Source organism: Passer domesticus, chromosome 13, assembly GCF_036417665.1.
Source record: "Passer domesticus isolate bPasDom1 chromosome 13, bPasDom1.hap1, whole genome shotgun sequence".
Classification (NCBI taxonomy): domain Eukaryota; kingdom Metazoa; phylum Chordata; class Aves; order Passeriformes; family Passeridae; genus Passer; species Passer domesticus.
This window is the reverse complement of record NC_087486.1, coordinates 3430462-3450839: the sequence shown is the minus strand read 5'-3', so window position 1 is coordinate 3450839 and position 20378 is coordinate 3430462. Positions and strand designations below refer to the sequence as shown.

The following is a 20378-nucleotide window of genomic DNA, read 5'->3' as shown; positions in this document are numbered from 1 at the left end:
TCCTGTGGTCATCAGCCCAACTGCCTGGGGGGCTCAGTCAGCTTGGAGTCATCTCTCCCAGCGTGAAGTGCTGGTTTTGGGCTGGCTGGTGCCAGAGGGGAGGTGCCACTGTGGGGCTCAGCCGGGATTCTTGTCCCCAGGACCCTCTCTGCCCCGGGGGAGGGAGGTGCAGGCAGCCCCGTGAAGAGGTTTCTGTAAGGTTTTATTACCCAACATCCACATTGACAGACTGATCCTCCCGCCCCTTCCTCCCCCCGCCCCACCCCCGAAAGAAATGAAGAGGAAAAAAAGAAGAAAACAGGTGATGAAGCTGCAGCGCTGGTGTGCCACAGCTTGGCAGTGCAGGGCTGGAGGTGAGCACAGCCTGGGGCAGGGTGGCAAGGGGATGCCCCAGGGCTCCTGCTCTTCCTGGCATGGCCGTGGCACCGGTCCCACAGCCCAAGGCACTGAGCAGAGCCAGGTCCCAGCGAGTGCCACGGCACAGAGTGGGCACTTGCCACGGCCCTGGCTGCCAGCTGGCACTTCAGCAATCCCTTTGCAGCCCCACAGGGACAAAACAAGCCCAGGATGTGTACGGTGTGGGTTTAGGTGGGCAAGACTTTACCTTAACGAGGGAAAACGGCTGCAGTGGTGGCTCTGGCACCTTGAGCCCTCCTGCACTTCTGCCCAGAGGGGATGGTGCAGCTCTCCAAGCACCCCTTGTTTGCAGCCTGCTGCCCATCAGATGCTGGACACAGCCCTGGGCCCCCCTTGCTGTGGCACTGTGGGGCTGGTCCTCTGTGTGGGGCCAGGCTGGGGGGACCAAGATCCACATCTTGGCAGGACATTGAGGTGCTGCCAGCCACAGGGATGCTGGCCCAACCACAGGGATATTCACCCCCCTGCAGACTGACCCTTCACTCCCAATGCTCTTCAGCCTAGCAGAGCACAGGCAGCGTAGGAAGAGTGTTTGAAAAGATGGTCTCAGCCCCACAGGCCACCGCGGGGGAGGCGGCTCCAGGCAGGACTCTCATGGCTGAAAGTGTCTCTTAAAAAGCTCCAAAAATGCAAACACAGTTCAATAAAAGCTCCCTCCCCCCACCCTGTAAAACCCCAGCTGTAAAAAGTGGCAGATTTTTGCAGTCGTCGCATCCCCAGCTGCCGTCGGAGAGGAGAAGCCAGCGGGCCCAGCGGGACACGTGCCCGTGTCCCCAGCACATGGGGCCTTTCCAGCACCACTGGGGCAGCTGGACAGGCCTGGAAGCAGGGCAGGCTTCATGTGCACCACCAGCCGTGGTGAGGATGTGCTGCTTCCAGGCAGGTGGAGCTGGGGGCCATGGGGACAGACTCCCCAGGCACCTCCAGCCATGGTGACAGGGAGGAGCAGCTCTCCATCACACATGGTTGGCTCCTGTCTCTCTCATTTGAGATCTGTCCTGGTGCCCTGTGTGGCCACATCCTCCCAGCTCCAGGGCACCCACAACATGGCAGTGTGGCAGAGAGAACAGGGAAGGGGGGGATTGGTGCTTGCCATGGGTGGCTCTGGGGACCCACGCAGGCACAGCCATGGGCTTGTTGGAGTGTGGCCCAGCCCTGGGCAGGCAAAGCAATGGCAGGGCGATGCACCAGTGTCTCTCCAGCATGGGAAGTGATGCTGCTGCTGCTTGGAGTGCCAGAGTTCAGGGCAGCAGCACGCACCCTGAGCCATCTTCAGACCTGTGCCACGGGCAGGAGAGGCACAGGAGCAGCTGCCTCCATCTGGAAGGAGCCACGTGCTTCCTCGTGCTGAAAAAAGCCACCAAGCACAAAGACAGGGCACCAGTCTCATGCCCCAGGGCACCTCCATGGGGCTACACTCATGGGGGAACCCCAGGCTGAGAGGGAGGAGCCCAGCAAAGGAGATACCTTGTCCCAGTGTGCAGTGCTCCATCACCAGCACAGCCCTGCACGCTGGCACCGGGTGTCTCAGGACGCCAGGGCAGGGACCCCTCCCCACTTTCTCTGGAGAAGCCCCGAGGCACCCCCACCCTGCCAACTCACTCCATGGCCGGGCCGGCTCGGGAGCAGCACCGGGGCCGCCGGACGTTCTGCAGCAGAGCCCGAAAGACACTGGGCTGCCTCTTGGCCTCGCCTTTGCGGGGCGCGCCCTTGACGGAGCCGGCGCGGGTGGTCTGGGGGGTCACCACCACCTGCCGCCCGTGTTCCTCAATCTGCTTCTCCAGGTGCTTTTGGATGGCCATGCCCAGGACCTCCACCTCCATGGAGGCTCCGTACACCTCCCACGTCATCCCCTTCTCATCCCAGCTCACCTCCCGGATGGGCTCCGGAGGCTCCTCCTCCACCACCTCCGGCACCATCCCCTTCACCTGCACCTCGGGGTATGAGGTCTGCGGGGACTTGGCCACGGGTGTCATCGGCCCAGTGGCCACCGAGCGGGTCTCCACGGGCATGGACACCTGCATCTCTGCGTCCTTCTTGCAGGGCTCGAGGCGTGGGGCTGCAGAGGCTGTCTCTCTCTTGGGGAAGGTGAAGGCAGCAGCCCCACAAGGGGGGCTCATGGGGCTTAAGGCCACCGACACCAAGGACACACGGTTGTCCACTTGCGTCCCCATGTCTTGTGTCCCAGTGTCCTGGGCTGGGGTCACTTCAAAGGAGTAGGATTCACAGAGCTGCTTGGCTTTTTGGGGCTGCTGGCTGCTCCCAGCACCCACATCCTGGACTGAGCTCCTCTCAGCTTTGCCCTGGCCCAGAGCAGTGGAGCTTGGTCCTGCCTCACTTCGAGCCCCAGTCCCCGCAGTGCTGGTGCTGGGGGGCTCTGCTGTGCATCCCTGGGGGTGCTTGGGGGCCTCACTGCTCTTTGTCTGGGGAGCAGCACCCAGGGATGTCCCTTTGCTGTCCTGGGGCTGCTCCTGGCTTGGAAGCTCAGCTGTCCCGGTGCTCGCAGTGGGCTCCACGAATGCCACATGTTTGGCAGGAGCTGGCGTGCTCCCCACGTCCTTGCTGGTTGCCTGGAGGCAGGGATCAGAAACAGGAGAAGTGGGGACTGCTGCATCCTCCTTCTGGGTGTTGGGGACCCCCATCCCTGTGGGACCACAGGCAGAGGCAGCACCGCTCGGTCCTCCGCAGCTCCCTGTTGCTACTGCCACACTCTGCTCTGCGCCGGTGTCCTGGAGAAGCGCGCCAGGAGCTGGTCCTGCTGGTGACGGCACCTTCTTCTCTGCCACCGAGTTGGCCTTGGTGCCCTGAGACTCTGCCTCAGCCACACAGCAGGTCCTCATGGCACGGGCCCCCGCAGCACAGCCGGAGCCGGGCAGGCACTCGCCTGCCACCGGGCAGCCAGGGGAGCTGGCACCGGGCTCGCAGGCGTCCTCGGCCCCAGCCTGGCGGCTCAGCACCCGCAGCCCCTCGGGCTCCTTAGCGCTGCCCATGCCCAGGGAAGGCTTCTCCCATGCTAGTCCCGCCACGGGTCTGCAAGAGAGAGGACGGGGCAGTGAGGAGCAAGCAGCACACGGACCCCCATCACACCTCAGCTGCCGACTGTTTTTCTCCACGCCGCCCCTGACAACAGGTTGGGTGGCCACCTGGAGCACTCGCCGTCCCTGGCACAGCCTGTGTGGTGGCACACGGTGCACAGGCACGTAGGGAGGGAGGAACAATGTCGGCTGCCTACCGTAAAAGTCAGCCTTCTCCCGGAGCAGCGGGACCGGGAGCGGGATCCAGGCGCTGCTGGGGCTGGTGGAGCGGGAGGCGTGGTGCAGGCACCCCTGCAGAGAGAGCGTTAGCTGGAGAATGGTCCTGGGCACCAGGCTGAGAGCCGGGGGGCTCAGCAGCCCCTCCTGTCAGTGGGAAGCTGGGCGCAGTGAGGGGTGAGAGCAAGCTGGGCCTGGGGTCCAAGGGAGGCTGCAGAGAAGGGCAGGAGCACAGGGCAGCCCAAGCCCTTCCCTCTCCATGTGAGTGGAACACAGCCCAGTGTCACCCGGCTGTCCCCAAACCTTTCTCAGCCCCATGGGGCAGAAGCAGGGCAGGACATTCCCAAACATTCCGGGAGCTCCCCGGTCTGGCAATGCCAGGGAGTCCCTGCAGAGCTGGGAGCACATGCATCCCGCAGGCGTGGGGCACTCCATGCCTCCGGACACGGCCACTCGTGTGTCCCAAAAAGGGCAGAGCCGAGTGGACACAGCTGGAGCCGAGCGAGTTCCCCCAAAGGGACGCGACAAGAGCGGGACCAGGCGGTCACCACGTCCCCCAGCAGTGCTGAGCCCGGAGGCGACGATCCCCGCCCCGTCTGCAGGCTCCCACCGAGCACCCCGATCCCCGGAGGGCCGCGCCGCCCGGCACCCCGACCGGACCCGACAGCATCCCGGTCCCGCGGGATCGGTACCGCGCCCGGCACCGCTGCACCGCCAAGGAGCTGCGAGCCCCGGCACACGCGTGTGCACACGCGCGGGCACGCACACGCCAGCACATGGCCACGGGCACACCCGCACGCACGGACACGCGTGTGCACGCCCCGGCCCCTCTTCCCCGGCCGGGCCCCGGACAAAGCCGGTCCCGCGGCAGCCCCGGCCGGGGGAGGCCGACCCGCCCCCGCCGCCCGTCCCGGGGCTGCGTACCACCCCCAACCCCCCCCGCCCCGGGGTACCGGGACGGGGCGACGACGGCAGCGCCCGGCCCGGTCCCGCCACGTGCGCCCCGGGACCGCCGGTACCTGCGGCGGATCCTCCCGCCCGGTCCCGTCCCGTCCCGTCCGGCCCCGTCCCGCTCGGCTCGGCTCGGCGCGGCGGCGGCAGCGGCGGCGAGCATGCGTAGGGCGGTGGCGGCGGGGGCGGTACCGTGCCCCGGGCCGCTCCCCCCGGCTGCCGCCCGCCCCGGCACCCCCAGCAGCAGCGGGGAGGCGAGGGACAGCCGGCTGCCGCCGGGGGAGTGGGGGTCCCGCACACCGCGTGTCCCCCGGTGTCATCGCTGTCACCACAGCGGCGCGGCCCGGGAGCCCCGCACGGTCCCACAGCCCCCCGGTACCCAAAGCATCACCACGCCGTGTGCCCCGGGGAGCAGCATCCCGGCACTCCCCGCTGCACTCGGGCACGGCAGGACACACAGCCGGCACCGGCGGAGTCGGGGGATCCCAAACCTTAGCGCAGGTCCCGTGGGTGGGGGTGACAACAACACAGAGCCCAGTCCCCCTCCTACCTGGTGATGGAGACGGCCGCTTCCCTCCCGGGCATTACCGGGACGGGGCTGAGCCCCGGTCAGCCCGAGGGACCGGGACAGCGCGCCAGCGTGGCGGGATGGAGATGGGCTCCCGAGTACCCCTCGCCCGAGGGTGGGGGAGGACGGGGAGGGGAGAACGGCCCCGTCTAGCTCCCGGCAGCGCTTGCCTCTGCTCCCGGGCTCAGGCTTTGTCTAACTCCTTCCCACGCACTCCCGCTCGCGCTGCGGGGGGGAAGGCGGCCTGCTCGCCTCACCTGCATCCCTGCATCCCCCCTAAAACCTCCAGCATAGCCCCCAAACTTCCCACTGCCCCTCAGCACGCTGTGGGACCGGGCTCCCCTCCCCGACCCAGAGATGTCAGCACAGAGACAGGAGGTATGGATCTATAGGGTCCGGAGGGGTGGGGGCTAAGGTTGGGCAGGTTTCCCCATCTTGGAGATAACATTAGGACCAGTTTCCCAGCCCTATAGATCTATAGGGTAAGGCTGGTTCCATGGGAGCTGGCACACCTGGTTGCTTGGAGACAAGGGAGGTTGGAAATGCTTCTTTCAGTAAACAGCCAGCCTGGAACAAAACCCCGAAGGCTAAAAATAGGGAGGCAGGATATGGAAATCAAATAAAAATCCTTGCCCCCCTCCCTCTCTGGGGCAGAGCGAGGCACTGCAATGTCACCAACGGGCACTCCAGTAGATGGCTGGGGAGGCTGGAGTGGGGGGTGCATCCCTGCACCCCTTAATGCGTCCCCTCCTCGAGGTGTTGGTCCCCACATTTGGTCCTGCCTGCTGGTCCCAGTCCTGCAGCATTGGCTGGACCCCACTGCACGCCTGCAGCGGTGGGGGAGCTAACTCACTGCGAGGCACAGGTGTGGGGTTCTGTCCCACGGTGCCCTGCATGGAATCAGACCCAGTCCTCAACACATTCCTTTTCGGGTCCAAGGGACACCAGGGACTGGGGCAAGTCCTGGCAGAGGAGGGGACAAACGCCCCCTGGCCTCTGGCTGGGACTTCACCGCAAGCAGGAGGCTGCGGGGTCACATCCTGCTGCCATTTGCTTCCACCTGCCTCGCTAAGCTCCGCCAGCAGCGTCTCTCCCCATCCCCATCGGCATTCTGCCACCAGCGTGTCCCCGTCCCATCAGAGCTGGCTGGGTGTTGGGGGGCCGGGGGGGGCCGTGGGGAGCATCTTTCCCTCCCCGCAAGCAGCCTTCATCCCAGGCTGGCTGCCTTCTCCTCCTCCTCCTCTCCCCGCCCGGGCAGCTCAGGGCTGGCAGGAGAACAATAGCGAGGAGGATGAGTAAGATGGTCCCCATTGCCTTGGCAACGCACTCCCGCGCTGCCGGCTCGGGAGGAGCCAGGCAGCTGCCTGAAAAGCGCCTTCTCCCTCGGCGGAGGGGGAGCTGGCGCAGGTAGCACCGCACCCCCTCCCTGGGCGCCGTGGCCCACCTCCCACGCCGCACGGGCAGCGCCACGTGAACGCACACCGGGCTCCCCCGCAGCCGCCGGCACCGCGCACCGGAGCGGGCAGCGCTCACACACCGGAGCGGGCAGAACTCACCGGGGCGGGCAGCATTCACCGGGGCGGGCAGTACACACACACCGGAGCGGGCAGCGCTCACCGGGGCGGGCAGCACACACACACCGGAGCGGGCAGCACTCACCGGGGCGGGCAGCACACACACACCGGAGCGGGCAGCGCTCACCGGGGCGGGCAGCACACACACACCGGAATGGGCAGCACTCACCGGGGCGGGCAGCACACACACACCGGAATGGGCAGCACTCACCGGGGCGGGCAACACACACACACCGAGGCGGGCAGCGCACACCGGAGCGGGCAGCACTCACACACCGGAGCGGGCAGCACACACACACACCGGAGCGGGCAGCACTCACGGGAGCGAGCAGCGCACACCGGGGCGGGCAGCACACACACACCGGGGCGGGCAGCATTCACCGGGGCGGGCAGCACTCACACACCGGAGCGGGCAGCACTCACCGGAGCGGGCAGCGCTCACCGGGGCGGGCAGCACACTCGCCCCGCACTCGGCTCAGCCCGGGCTTGGCTCCACGGCCTCCGGCTCTCCGGTGCCGGGGAGCGGTGGGACGCTGCCGGCAGGCTCTGGTTGGGAATGTGGCCCCTGCGGCGCTGCCCCGCAGGGAGGACAGGGGGTTCCACGGCCTCTCACGGCCATGTCACCTTCATGCACGGCTGGCCGCGGTATCGGGCGGGCAGAGATCCGGGTGAGGAGGTGGCGGGGTGTTCGCAGATGGCACTGGCAGGGGATGCCCAGGGGCATCAGGATCCCGTCTCCACCCACAGCCAGTGTCCCGTGTTGTCCTCCAAGTTGTGTCACCAGCGAGAGGACCCTCAGTGTGCCCAGAGCTGTGAGTGCCTTGGGGTGACACGCATGTTAGCCGGAGATCCAAAAGCACCAAGCCTCCCAAAACCAGCACTGTTTTCCCAGCTGCCTCGGTGTGGATGTGCTGGGGGTCAGGTATCTGATCCCTGTCAGCACCTCATGTCCCAAAACACAGCCCCTGCCACAGCCCCGTGGGATGGGAGAACACTGCACCCAGGACACTGCAGCCTGGTGGCTGGGAACATCATTCAGGGTGTTCCCGGGCACAGACAGGGATATGGCCCCAGGGCCAGCTCAGGGCAGAGGCAGGGAAGGGAAGGGAAGGGGGAACAGCTCTGCCAGCTGCTCTGTGCCACTGAGAGGGACCCAAGCACAGCATCAATCAGCCAGAGCTGGGTGGTGACACTGGGGAACAACCCAGCCACGCATTTCATCTCAGCACAGGATGAGGGAGAACCAACGCAGAGAATCATATAAGCAATGAGTGGTTTGGGATGGATGGGATCTTAAAAATCACTGAGTTTCGATATCCTGTCATGAACAGGGACACCTTCCACTAGATCACATTGCTCAAAGTCCCATCCAACCTGACCTTGAATGCTTTGAGGGATGGGGCAGCCACAGCTTCTCTGGGCAACCTGTGCCAGGCCCTCACCACCCTCACAGGGAAGGATTTCTTTCTAATATTTAACTTAAATCTATCTTCCTTTAGGTTAAAGATATTCCCCCTTGTCCTATCACACCACACCCTTGTAAAAGTCCCTCTCCTGCTCTCCTTAGGCACTGGAAGGAACTCTAAGGTCTCCTCAGAGCCTTCTCCAGGCTGAAGAGCTCCAGCTCTCCCATCCTGTCTCCAGATGCTCCTGCCCTCTGATCATCAATACAATCATCCATCACAACCAGATGCTGCTGTTCCAGAAGAGCTGAAGCCTTTCCAGCAGTGCCTCTGTGCCTTTGTGGCAGAGAGGCAGGGACTCTTCACTTCTCCTCTGTCCTTTCCCAGAGGTTCCTTTCAGCAGCTCAATCACACCGCTGGAGTGAAAGCCCTGGCTGCATTAACAGCACACAAATGCACTGGAGTGGGTGAGTACAAAGGGAACATAAAGCACACGGTGACTTGGGCATGGGATGGGGCCACGAGTCAGAGGAGCTCATTAGGTGCTGTGAAAGACAGCAGGGCTTTGGAAGTGCAGGATGCTCCTGTGGGCACGGATGAGTGAGGGCATGTCTTGCTGCAGAGTACACCACTGGCAGCCCGGAATGTTGGTGTGGATCAGGAAGTGTCAGCGCTCCTCAGATGCAGTCTCTGTGCCTGGGTTGTCATGGATTCAGCTCTGGCTGGTGGCATTTGTGGCAGGCTCAAGGCCCATATCCCATCCTGCCTTCAGCTCTGCTCTGCAGAGGCTCCCTGGCACTACCAGGGAGCCGTGTGTGGCACGGGGGAGCCGTGGCCCCTCGCCTGGATTCACCAACACCATCACGACTGCCAGAGTCACTTCCTCCCCCTGGGGAGCAGGTGAGCTGGCAGAGAACATCTGTCTGCCTTACCCAGCCTTTTCCAGATGTTCCTTTCTGTGTTGCCATGGTGGGTGTGAGGATGAATCCAAGGAAATGCTGGGTGAGTTCACTCCTCGTTTCCCTGCCGACAGCCCATAACTCACGCTCCATTTGCACAGCCCTCCCTCTCTGATGTGCTCTGACGAGTGGGGGGAGACGTTTGTAGTGAGTAACACTCACCCAGCACTGTGAAAAGCAGCTTGGGGAGGGAGAGGGGGGTGAACTCTGGTTTATGGGTCGGTGCATCTGACTGGAGACACGCTGAGGGAGCTCGGGGTGGGGATGCTCCCACCCCTGCCAGCTGTGCTGGGGGAAGGGGCAAATCAGCAAGGGCTTGGAAGGGCACTGAGCAAAGGGAGCAGGAGTTCACACATCTCTTTTTTCCATTCCTGGGTCCCCAGCTGCTGTGACTAAACTCCCTGGAGCCAGCAGGCAGGGCAGGACAGCTGCTGGATGCTGGACTGAGGCTGTGTGATTTTTCCTGGGGCCTCTAGTAACAACTGTGTTTTGTTGTTCTTGCACAGGAACATGAGCCTGAGAAAATAACAAGGCCTTTTACTATAGAAAAGGCCGAGAAGGAGTTTGTAGGTGGTGGGTTTGTCCCGGCTCTGTAAGCAGTGTGTGCTGGCAGCCAGGGGAGGCAAAGACCTCTATACTCCCTCTTGGTAAGGGCCAAGGCAAAGACCCTGTGAAAGCCAAGCCATTCACGCCTGAGGAAATCTGGGATAGCCCTGGGCTATGGGCAGCACCACCCTTGGTGTGTCTGAGACCATGACCAGCCCGTGGAAATCACCCAGTTCTAGATATGCTTTAGTTGGAGCTCAGCAAATGAGTTGCAAGAGAAGATGTGACTGATTTTTCTACCTTCACAGGGCCTGGGATTGGTGTGCTGGCCCCTGATGTCAGTACTTGGGGAGTGGGAGATGGAGAGCAAACATCTCCACCCACTCACTGGGGCACTGGGTAAACTCTGGTACTCCAGTCTGGAGCCTGAGAGCTTGGTGGGACCCTGAGAGTACCAGCACTGCATTTTCTCCTCTCCTCCCAGGAAGGACATTCCCTCTCTTCCCTGCAGACCAGGTCCAGCTCCCAACTGCGGTGAGGTGCTTCCCCCTGCTGTAACTCCAGGAGCTCCTGCTCTTGGCCAGGCGCTGCTGCCCTGATCCAGCTGCCCATTCCCAAAGCCATTGACAAGGAGGAATAAGCTGGAAAACACACAGCTGAAGTGCTGCTGGCACCCTGTGTATCCCTCCAAGCCCTCTCTCCTCACAGCAGTTCCCTCCCCCGTGGAAGAGGCTTTGAACCAAGGCTGCACCCCGAGCTGCTGCCTGCAGTACCCTCAGGAATGGCCCTGTCTGTGCTGATCCTTTTTCTTTCCACACATCCCTCTGCTCGCTGATACAGCTGATACAGCAGAGAATGAGACAGCTGAAATCCTTGACTACTCTGTGGATAGTTCTGCTGAGTTTTGGGACTCGTTTTGCAGTGTCAGTTTTGCTTTTAGGAGCTGTACCAAGCTGGTAAGGGCTTCAGGGCAAACAGTGGAAAATCCTCCATCCCAGTAAGGAAAGTTGATCTCCCCCATGGCCCTGCTCTGTGCTGGTGCTGTGGCAGCCAATTGCACAGGAGTGTGAGGTGCAGGATTGCTCAGATTGTGCCTGGATGCTGCGTGGTGCCCTCCAAGGGACTGTTTCTCACTGGATCTGTTTTCTATCAGGATTGGCTCCTAGGAGCTGAACAGCATGCTGTGCTTGGAACATGACGTCCAGGAGCTCTGGAGGTGATAAAGACAGGATGAGCTGGAAGGTGAGCACACTCTGCTTTTCACTACCCTCTCACCAGCCAAGGAGATCTCTGTCCTGCCAGATCCTAGTCTCCATCCAGCCAAAACATCCACCAAGAACAGCTATGCTGAGGTTTCTATTTGTGCTTTTCAGCAAAAGCTCCCAAGAGGGAGCTCTTACCAGCACAGAGGATCAAGTTAGATGTTTGTCCCCACAGCTTCCCTCTCCCCACACCCCACATCTCTGCTCCGTGTCACTGTAGGGCTTTGGCAAAGTGGGCTGAACACCTGCACAAGTCTGATATACCTGTGTGGGGGACACAGACAGAGCCATTTACAATTCCAGAAGGATCAGCACTATAAGACTACGAGCAGGTGAGTTGGGCCCAGTCATCCCAGTTGCTGTTCTTTAAGGCGTGGTGGTCAGTGCTTGTCTCTGAAATGCCCACAGGGAAGGTGGCTGCCCCTGGTGTCCTACAGACCCAGCTCTGAGGGCTGTGCTTAACGCTGCCAGGCTGGGAACAACAGGACTGTCCTGCACATTCCAGGACCACAGCACCACAGCTGACTTCCCAAAACCAGATCCCCATGATAGGAGCATCCCGGAGATGTCTCACAACACCCTCATCCCTGCCACTGTTGAGAATCAGCTCAGGAGGAAGAACACACACCCCAGAGCAAGCAGATGCACAGACCACTCGTGCCACATGCTCCTGACAGACCCTGCACTGGTGTGTGAGTGGCAGCAGCACAGATTAACTTTGGCTTTTGGAATTCAGCAGCCCAGGAAGGTCCCACGACACCACACTGATATCTTGCCAGAGGGATGGAGCTGGGGTGGAGGTAGCAGGTTACATAATTTGGGTGAAGGAAAGCCCAAACCCTTCTGTTTGCTGGCAGGGAGCAAGGCTCATTGGAATGACCTTGTCTGGCTCCTCTCCACTCTCAGTCTTCATTGTTTTATCAGATCTTCCCCCGGGGCAGAGGAGATGATGGTCGTGAACATACTGGGGTGTCACTGTGCTGGCACTGAAAATCATGGGCAGCAGAAAAAAGTGAGCAAATTATGTTTGGACAAATACCAGCTTCCTCCTACCACTGTGTGTAGGATTGTCCTACACCATGGAACAGTCAGCCAAGGTACCTGAGGGCTCTGTGCCTCACCCATCCTCGTTCTTGGGCTCTTTGCTTTGCTACAGAGACCCTTGGCTGTATTTGAGGGGTTCCCCCCATGGCACCTCATCACAGCTCCTGGCAGGTCAGCACAAGGTTCATCTTCCCACAGTGACTCCGTCCCTCTCAGATAAAGCCCCATGCTCAGCAGTGCTCCTTGCTGCTGGGTCCTGTCCCTCTCTCTGTTCCCACAAAGCTGTGCACCCCATTTCCAGGTTGTGCCTGCTGCTCGCACCTGGCACTGCCCACATGGGGACCTCTGCCCCCCTCCTGCTGCCAAACCCTCCAGGCAGACACCAGCCTCACATCTCTGCCCTCTCTAGAAATTACAGCCATGACTGCAAGTACAGCCTGGGTGAGGACAGGGAGCCCAGAGCAGGAGTTCACTGTGTACAACGAGTTCAGCTGCCCCTGCAGACACAGCGCAGGGTCACACACTGTGACCCTCACAGCTGCCCCAGGAGGGTCACAGTCCAGAGGGGACACCCTGCCTCCTATAAAGCGTTGGTCTGAGCAAGTTCTGTCCCTTCTGTCTCTCTGGCTTCCAGCTCTCCCAGGCACGGGCCTGTCTCCCCCACTGCCTCCACCCCAGCCCCTGTACACCCTCCTGGCACTGGGGCAAGCCATGCTGCTGCTGCTTTGGGTCTGCTGGCCCATGCATAGCAGAATTGGACAAGGGAAGGAAAAAATGTTCTAGGGGAACAGCCAGCCAGCCCCCAAAGAGCTGTCTCAGTCCTTCCAATAGCACACAGTGAGTGCTGTGAGCACTGCTGCAACCAGAGCCAGGCTAGGATTTGCTGGCATCAGCAAACCTGTTGTGTGTCCGTGCTGACTGCTGCAGCTTCACTCCTCGCTGGCAAAGCTGGCCAGCCAGCACAGGTGGGGGATCTAATCTGATATTCATGGCAAGGACACTCAGCCCAGCCTCTCACCCCAGCTTGTGATGCAGCCAAGGGGCTAAAGGCGAGCTGGAGGCCCAGGGTTGGTGGTCCTGCCCCAAGGATGGTGCTGTGGGGTGGGCACAGAACCCCCTGCCATGGCAGGCATCCCACAGAATGTGTGACACCCACCTGCCCTTCAGGTGGTCACACTGCATCTGAACAAGCTGTGGGTGACAGCCACGTGCCCTGCCCCTTCAGGGGAGCAGGTACATCTAGGGAGGGGGGAGCACAGGGCTGTGTCTACCCTGGCTTGTTGTTCTCAGCCCCACAGAGCCCCTTGCAGATGCAAAGCCCTGCAGACAGGCAGGTGATATAGGGACACTTCCTGCACCCCAAATCTCAGCCAGAGTCTGGTGTCAGGGCACAGTGACCTGCTGTGATGCAGCAGCCAGCAGTCAGAAAGGCACCTTGTCCTCATGACCAACCAATCCTGCCCACTCCCCCAGCACCAGCCCCATTCCTCTTTCCAAAACTTCTCCTGCCACCACAGCACAGGGCCAACCCCTCCCCAGGGAGCCCACAACCAGGACCAGGGGGCTACAGACAAGAGTTGGCTTTATTCACGGACACGGGGGCAGCTGTGTCACTGGCAGCTGCCCTCGTATTGCACATCCAGCGACGGGGGAATATCCATGCCACGTCACAACACAGCGTCGGCACTATGGGACCTCAGGGGAGGCGCAGGCACCGTCACCACCCAGCAGGCTGGGGAGCGGGCTGGGGCGCCCAGGGTTCACAAAGGCAAAAGACCCGTCCACCCATAGATAGAGAGAGATATATATATAAAAAAAAAAATAGTTCCACGATGACCAGAGCAGAACCACAGGGACACGCGTGCAAGCGAAATGTACAGCAGCCCGCGAGCAGGTAAACATGCTTTGTACACACACAGACACGCCGGGACGCAGCCGGGGTTTATGGTGCTGGGAGGGAGACAGAGCCATAAACCCGGGCTTCACACACACACACACACACACGCTCACGCACGCACACACCGGCCCCTGCGGGCAGCACCCACGGCTCGGGCACGCGCCGGGGCTTGGGGGCTTGGACACAGCGGGTGTTTCTCACTGCTAGACATGGTACGGAGACACGGACACGGTCCCTTGGAACGGAACTGGAGGAAGAACTCGTGAGCGAACGGGGCAGGGGCACCCCTGCTCCTCCCCGGCACGCGGGCACCGGCCGGGGCCGGCTGGAGAGGAGCAGGGGGCTACCGGCGGTTCGTTGTGCTGCTGGTGGAAGAGGCAAGGATGGGGGTCCATTATGCCTCTGGCTCGTATTCCTGGTATTCCTCCTGCGGGGTGGGGGAGGAAAGAGCCAGTGAGAGAGATCAGGTGGGGCACAGAGCCCCCCTCTTTGCTCTGGACAGCGCGCTGACCACTGTCACACTGTGTCCACTGTGCCACCCTGTCCCCTCACCTGTGGGGGTTCCTCGTAGTTCTCCCCCTCTGGCTCCAGCAGCGGCTCCACCAGTGGCTCCTCCACAGCCTCCTGGGCCACCTCCTCTGCCTGAGAGCGAACCAGGAGGTCAGTGCCACACACACAGACACAGCACCCACCCTCCCTGCCCCTGCCAGACCAGCAATGCACCCAGGATACAAGGTGCTCCATGGGGACGCTGGGCACACAGCACCTAGCTGGGAGGTGGCACGCACAGGTCTGTGGGAGCAGGGGCTGTGTGTGTATGTCCCTGTATACCCTATCCCCAGCCTCGGGCTGGCACCACGTGTGCCTCGACAGGCTCCAGGAGCTGGCAGAGCTGCCGGAGCATCCTGCATCCCTGGCAGGGGAGGGCGGTGCTGGGTAACCCCTCCCCGGGGCTGGCAGGCGGGAAAGGGGGGCAGCCAATCCCCCTGTGCAGCGGCGGCGGTGGCCTCATTTCTTCAGCTGATGCTATTTTGGGCTAAGCTGGAAGCCAAGGGCTCATGGGGCGGCGAGCTGGAAGCCGCTGCCCCTCCCGCAGCTGTCAGGTCACCTCGCAGCCGCCGGCGCGCCGCGCCGCAGGCCGGGCCGCCATGGCAGGCCCCGAGCGCGCACACGTCCGCAGACGCTCGGGGCCGCGACGCCCGGGCGCCAGGACACCACCTGGGCACCCTCCTGGTCTCTGCTGTGGGACTGGGGGACGGCCAAAGGGCTCCTCGCCAAGCCTGGGGTGTGCCAGCCTTGCCACGGGCATGGCGGTGCCGGGGGGCTCTCACCTTCAGGTCTGCAGGGAACTCCTCCTTCTTCACCAGCCCGGTGGCCGCCGCGATGTTGCCAGCGCCGGAGAACGCTGCTTCGCCCAGCTGGGACGCCTGCTCCTTGGCTTTCTCAGCCACTGCAAGGGCCGGGGGCGCCCATCAGTGCCACCCCCCGTGCCACAAAGGGTGCCCAGCTGTGGCTTCATGCCCTGCGCCACCCACGGGGGAGCTGGCGGGGGGATGCTGGGCAGGATCAGGCTCTTCCCACTTCCTTGCCCTGGTGGGGAGGGGAAGGGAGGGGAGGGGGCCATGGCACTGCTCTGCAGCTGGGCAAGGAGTGTGAGCAGCCGCCGCAAATCCTTGGTTGCCGGCCCTGTTATATAAGAGGCTTTAGCAGAGTGACATCAGCCCCTCAATTAGCCTCTGATCTCGTTAGTGTGGCCGGGGGGCCGGAGGGGCACCGCGGCAGGAAGGCAGAGGGGCCCGTACCTGAGGTTACGCCTTGCACCACACCTTGGGTTTTACTCCCTGGGGGTAGAAAGAGACAGAGATCGGGTTAGAGGGACTGGCAGCTGGGCTCCAACCTGTGCCATGCCCGGGACCCTGGCAGGGCTCTGAGCCTGTCCACCCCCTGTGCCAGGGCACCTGGGGGGCTGAGCACTGCCTGGCTCCCCTCGAGGCTCCTGTTGTCCCTGCAGGAGCCAGAACTGGGGCAGCACAGGGCTGCCACCACGTGCCAGGCAGGGCAGAGACCCCCGGGCCCAGCACTGTGTCAGGGCACAGCCAGGCAGGGCGAATGCGAGCTGTGCTGCTGAGAAAAACCTTCCACAGGATCCAGACCTAGAGCTGGTGCCAACAGAGCACGGCAAGCCCCACAGCTGGAGCGCCCAGAGCTGGGTGCTGCTGCTGGCTGTGCCAACCCTGCCAGGCTCCCTTGGGCAGAGCAACACCACCCAGGATACCCCATGGAATGGGAGTGGGGTGTCTAGGATGGAAGGAAAGGTAGGGGCTGGGCAGTTCCTGGAGGATGGGGCCTCAGGCTGTTCCTTGAGCTGCTGAACCCCAGGATGGGAGCCCAGGACAGGCGCCCACCACTGCCCAGGGAACAGTTTTGGGGCCTCAGCTCTCCCACAGGGCTTGTGCCCTCTGGAGCAGAACAGAGCTCAGCCCTGCGCCCTCCCCCCTCCCACTGCAAGCACAGTTGGCCTCAGCTCCCTCCCTGGGCATTCCAGCACCACAGCCAGGCACACAGACTGCCCAGGAACTGCTCCTCCTGCCAGCCATGTCTTCTAGGACTTGGCCCCGAACAGATCCCGCCCCAAGGGGCAGCACGGAGGGACCCCTCAGTCACCAGCTGGCAGACGAGATGCCCGTGTGGGATGAGCTCCAGGGCATTGCCTCTCCAAGAGGGACAAATGCAGTCCCCACCCCCCTGCCCCAAAACAGGCACATCCCAGCACAGGGGTCACATCTCCATCATGGTCCCTCTGCTTCCCTGCCCCAAAGCATCCCCGGCACAGAGCTGAGAGACCCTCAGGCTCAGGCTGGGAGCTGCAAGGGGTGCAGTCCCCGAGGGCTCCATCCCCTCAGCCTGGGGACCAGTCCCCGGCTCTGCTCCTGCCTGCCGAGCCCACTCTCCTGCCCTGCAGATTCCCGGTGGGCAGCGAGGCACTGCGGGCACCGGCCCTCTGCCCGGAGCGCTCCGCCGCAGGGTGGTCGTGGCGGGGAAGGAGCCGGGCACAGGAGGGGACAGGAGGAGACGGCAGGGGGATGGGCGGGAGGACGCAAGGGCAAACGCAGGAGCAGGCAAGGGCAGGCAGAGAGGGCTGGCAGGGACGAGCAGAGATTAGCCGGGGGTGGGGATGCAGGGGGCTGGCAGGGGGCAGGCAGGGCAAGCCGGTCCTTACCGACATAGAGGACCCCTTCCTTGGTCTTCTCCGCCGCCTCGGCCACCCCCTGCTTGGTCTTCTCAGCTGCGGCGACCACCCCCTCCTTGGCCTTGGACAAGCCCTTCATAAACACCTCCATGGCGGCTCTGCGGGGAGAGGCCGCAAGGCTTCACCCGGCCCCGCGCATCCCGGCCCCGCGCCCGCCCGCCCTGCGCATCCCGGCCCCGCGCATCCCTTCCCCGCGCATCCTTTCCCCGCACATCCCGGCCCCGCGCCCCCGGTCCCGCCGCCCGCCCGACCTGGCTCGCTGTCGGCGGGGACGGGCGGGCCGGGCCGGGCCGGGCCGGGCTGCGGCGGGGCGGGCTCAGTGCGGCTGTGCCGGGGCCGCGCTGCGCCGCGCTGCGCCGTGATGCGCGGGGGGGACCGCGCCGCGCCGGGCTGCGCCGGGCTGAGCCGGGCTGAGCCGCGCTCGGCCGCGCCGAGCCGTGCCCCGCCGCCCCGCACCGCCCCGCCCCGCACGGCAGCGGCGCCGCCGGCCCTTCGCCGCCCCAGCCCCGCAGGATCCTTCCCCGCACTGCGCGGCGCCCCGGGGCACTCGTTCTTCGCATCGCCACCGCTCAAAGTGATCCCAGCCCACGCTGTCCCCACGCTATTCTGTCCTGACCCCCATGGCATCCTATCCCACCCTCTCCCGGTCACATCTCCTCCCGTGCCTTGTCCCATCTCGTCCCGATCCCACTGCTTTCCATCTACAGGCTGCACTTACCCCATTCCATCCTTACTGCCATCCAGCTCGCTCCACATTCCACCCTGTCTCTATGCCGTTCCCATCCCCTCCTCGTCATGTCCTCTTCCCACCTCATCCCACCCCATTCCCATCCCACCACACCCAGCTCCGAACCCATCCCCTCCCCATCCCGTCCTGACTCCATCCTCCCCATCCCATCCCATCCCATCCCATCCCATCCCATCCCATCCCATCCCATCCCATCCCATCCCATCCCATCCCTACCTTCCATGCTATCCCACCCTCTCTGTACACCCTGCCCTGCCCACACCACACCATGGTCCCCACACATGGTGCCCAACTTACACAATTCCGCTCCCTCATCCTGATCCCATCCCACTCTGAGCCCCTGTCCTCACCCCCAGCTCCCTGCCCTAGAGAGGGATCCCCCATCTCTCTGCTCCCCAGGAGGGGCAGGGCTGGCTGTCTCCCCAGGATACCACCCACCCACCCCCAGCTGCAGCTGGGAACGCTCCTCATCCCACCTGCCTGTGGGTACTTAAGAGCCAGAGCTGCCCGGGAGTGCCTCTGCTGCTCAGGATGGCTACAGGGGAGCAGGTGGGTGCTCGCCCTGTGGCTGGGCAGGCTGTGGAACACAGAACCCCCTGCCAGCCCTTGGGGTGCCCCGTGCAGGCAGCTGGGGGGCTGCAGGCTCCCTGCTGGGGTGGTCATGGGGCTGTCCCTCCTTCCTCCGCAGAGGCAACAGGAGCGGCGCCGGCAGAGGGCTCGGCAGCACGAGCTGCTCCCGGCAGAGATCCAGGGCAAGCACCCCCTGCAGAACAGGTATGGGAGGCCTGGCCATGGACAGCCTCTCCCGGCACTGGGAGGGGTGTGTGGGGGCTGGAGGGGGACTCTGGCATGGTTGAACACCCCGTTTCCCCTCTGTCCCCAGATGGGCACTCTGGTTTTTCAAGAATGACAAGAGCAAGATGTGGCAGGCAAACCTGCGCCTCGTCACCAAGTTCAGCACTGTGGAGGACTTCTGGGCGTGAGTGTGCTTTGGGTGGGCACACACGCTGTGTCCCTGCTGGAGACGTTCTGGTGGGAGGGGTGTGAGCCTGAGGCACCAATTCTCACCTGCTTCTGTGTCTCCATCTAACACAGGCTGTACACTCACATCCAGCTCGCCAGCAAGCTCGCAGCTGGCTGTGACTACTCCCTCTTCAAGGTACAATACCCCATCCTCAGAATCCCCCCAACACCAGCATTATGGGGCACACTGGGTGCTGGTAAGTCTGTAAGGTGGGAGGGGAAGTCTGGCTGGATGTTCACAGCTCCCCAGGCCAGCTCTGGCCAGTACTTGGTGGCCCTGACCGTGCCCTTGCCTGCCCCTAGGATGGCATTGAGCCCATGTGGGAGGACAGCCAGAACAAGCGTGGTGGGCGCTGGCTCATCACCCTGGCCAAGCAGCAGCGGCACACCGAGCTGGACCGCTTCTGGCTGGACACAGTGAGTGCTGCCCCACTCGAGGGTCCTGCCTGGGGTGTTCCCCCTGCCCCCTGGGGACTGTGCCAGGCTCCCCTTCTCCTCCCCACAGCTGCTGTGCCTCATTGGGGAGATGTTTGATGAGTACAGCGACGAGGTGTGCGGGGCCGTCATCAACATCCGCACCAAGGGGGACAAGATTGCCATCTGGACCCGGGAGGCGGAGAACCAGGAAGGGGTCACCCACATTGGGTAATGCAGCTCTGGGGGAGGCTGCACGGGGAGTAAGGGCTCGCCCTGCCTGGAGGAACAGGCACAATGGGAGAAGTGCTTCATGCATCCCCTTCTCTCCTCCAGGCGAGTCTACAAGGAGCACCTGGGCCTGTCACAGAAGGTGGCCATCGGGTACCAGGCTCATGCAGACACAGCCACCAAGAGCGGCTCCCTTGCCAAGACCAAGTTTGTGCTGTGACTGTGCGGAGAGCGGGGAGCTGCCTATGAAGTCCCCATGTTCTGTCTCACAATAAATTTCTGCATCTCAGCATGATCTGTGTGTCCAGGGCCCTTGGCAACCTGGGGTGGCCCCTGTTTGTTGGGGACATTTCCTGGGAGGGAGATGATGTGCCAAATCCTGGCCCCTCCATTCAGGGTGGCATCACAGTCAGCTTGGGACATTGCACATGTCCCCTCACCTCCCCTACAGCCTGGGACAGGTGCCCCCCTCCCTGAGGCTGTGGGGGTGTTTCCTGTGTTTTGGGGGGCCCTGGATAACCCCCAGAAGGATGCTATTCTGTCTTCCCCTGGCCAAGGCATAGGCACAGCTCACTGCCCTGAAAACCTGGGCATGGGAGGGACTACTGAGGCCCGGCTCATCTGGGTCAGCTCAGCCTGGGGAGCTGGTCCACTTTTCTCCTAAGTGCCTGCACATCTGTGGGACAGGGGTCTGCCTTCTCAGGAGGATCAGTTTCCCAGCTGACGGCTGGCAGTGTCCCTGCAGGGTGGGTGCTGGGCTGCAGCACAGCATGGTCCCCACGCTGCATCCCCTCCCACAGACACTTACAGCACAGGTGCTGTGAGGCTCATTTTCTTCCC

At 63.1% G+C, this 20378-nt stretch overlaps 3 protein-coding genes across 7 annotated transcripts; 1 reads left to right on the top strand and 2 right to left on the bottom strand.

The window, feature by feature from the left end:
* Window positions 1-185: 185 nt before the first annotated feature.
* On the bottom strand, window positions 186-5403 carry GPRIN1 (G protein regulated inducer of neurite outgrowth 1). Of its 3 annotated transcripts, none has more exons than XM_064387680.1 (3): window positions 5170-5400; window positions 3650-3743; window positions 186-3447 (listed from the first exon to the last, which is right to left on the bottom strand). In XM_064387680.1, exon 3 carries the CDS (start codon window positions 3405-3407, stop codon window positions 2016-2018), a length of 1392 nt encoding a protein of 463 aa, XP_064243750.1. In that variant the 5' UTR covers window positions 3408-3447; window positions 3650-3743; window positions 5170-5400; the 3' UTR covers window positions 186-2015. The 3 variants fall into 3 exon arrangements, with proteins under 3 accessions (XP_064243750.1, XP_064243751.1, XP_064243749.1); XM_064387681.1 differs by lacking the exon at window positions 5170-5400 and adding an exon at window positions 4688-5086; XM_064387679.1 differs by lacking the exon at window positions 3650-3743 and having other exon boundaries at window positions 5170-5403.
* A 3144-nt stretch (window positions 5404-8547) lies between these two features.
* Window positions 8548-20038, top strand: EIF4E1B (eukaryotic translation initiation factor 4E family member 1B). Of its 2 annotated transcripts, XM_064387841.1 has the most exons (8): window positions 8548-8631; window positions 10823-10911; window positions 18559-18644; window positions 18754-18849; window positions 18966-19029; window positions 19197-19310; window positions 19399-19538; window positions 19644-20038. In XM_064387841.1, exons 2-8 carry the CDS (start codon window positions 10864-10866, stop codon window positions 19756-19758), a joined length of 663 nt encoding a protein of 220 aa, XP_064243911.1. In that variant the 5' UTR covers window positions 8548-8631; window positions 10823-10863; the 3' UTR covers window positions 19759-20038. The 2 variants fall into 2 exon arrangements, with proteins under 2 accessions (XP_064243911.1, XP_064243912.1); XM_064387842.1 differs by lacking the exons at window positions 8548-8631; window positions 10823-10911 and adding an exon at window positions 18289-18419.
* Window positions 13541-17956, bottom strand: SNCB (synuclein beta). Of its 2 annotated transcripts, none has more exons than XM_064387843.1 (6): window positions 17841-17956; window positions 17093-17220; window positions 15675-15713; window positions 15204-15322; window positions 14425-14514; window positions 13541-14299 (listed from the first exon to the last, which is right to left on the bottom strand). In XM_064387843.1, exons 1-6 carry the CDS (start codon window positions 17876-17878, stop codon window positions 14267-14269), a joined length of 447 nt encoding a protein of 148 aa, XP_064243913.1. In that variant the 5' UTR covers window positions 17879-17956; the 3' UTR covers window positions 13541-14266. The 2 variants fall into 2 exon arrangements, with proteins under 2 accessions (XP_064243913.1, XP_064243914.1); XM_064387844.1 differs by lacking the exon at window positions 17841-17956 and adding an exon at window positions 17374-17558.
* Window positions 20039-20378: the final 340 nt, after the last annotated feature.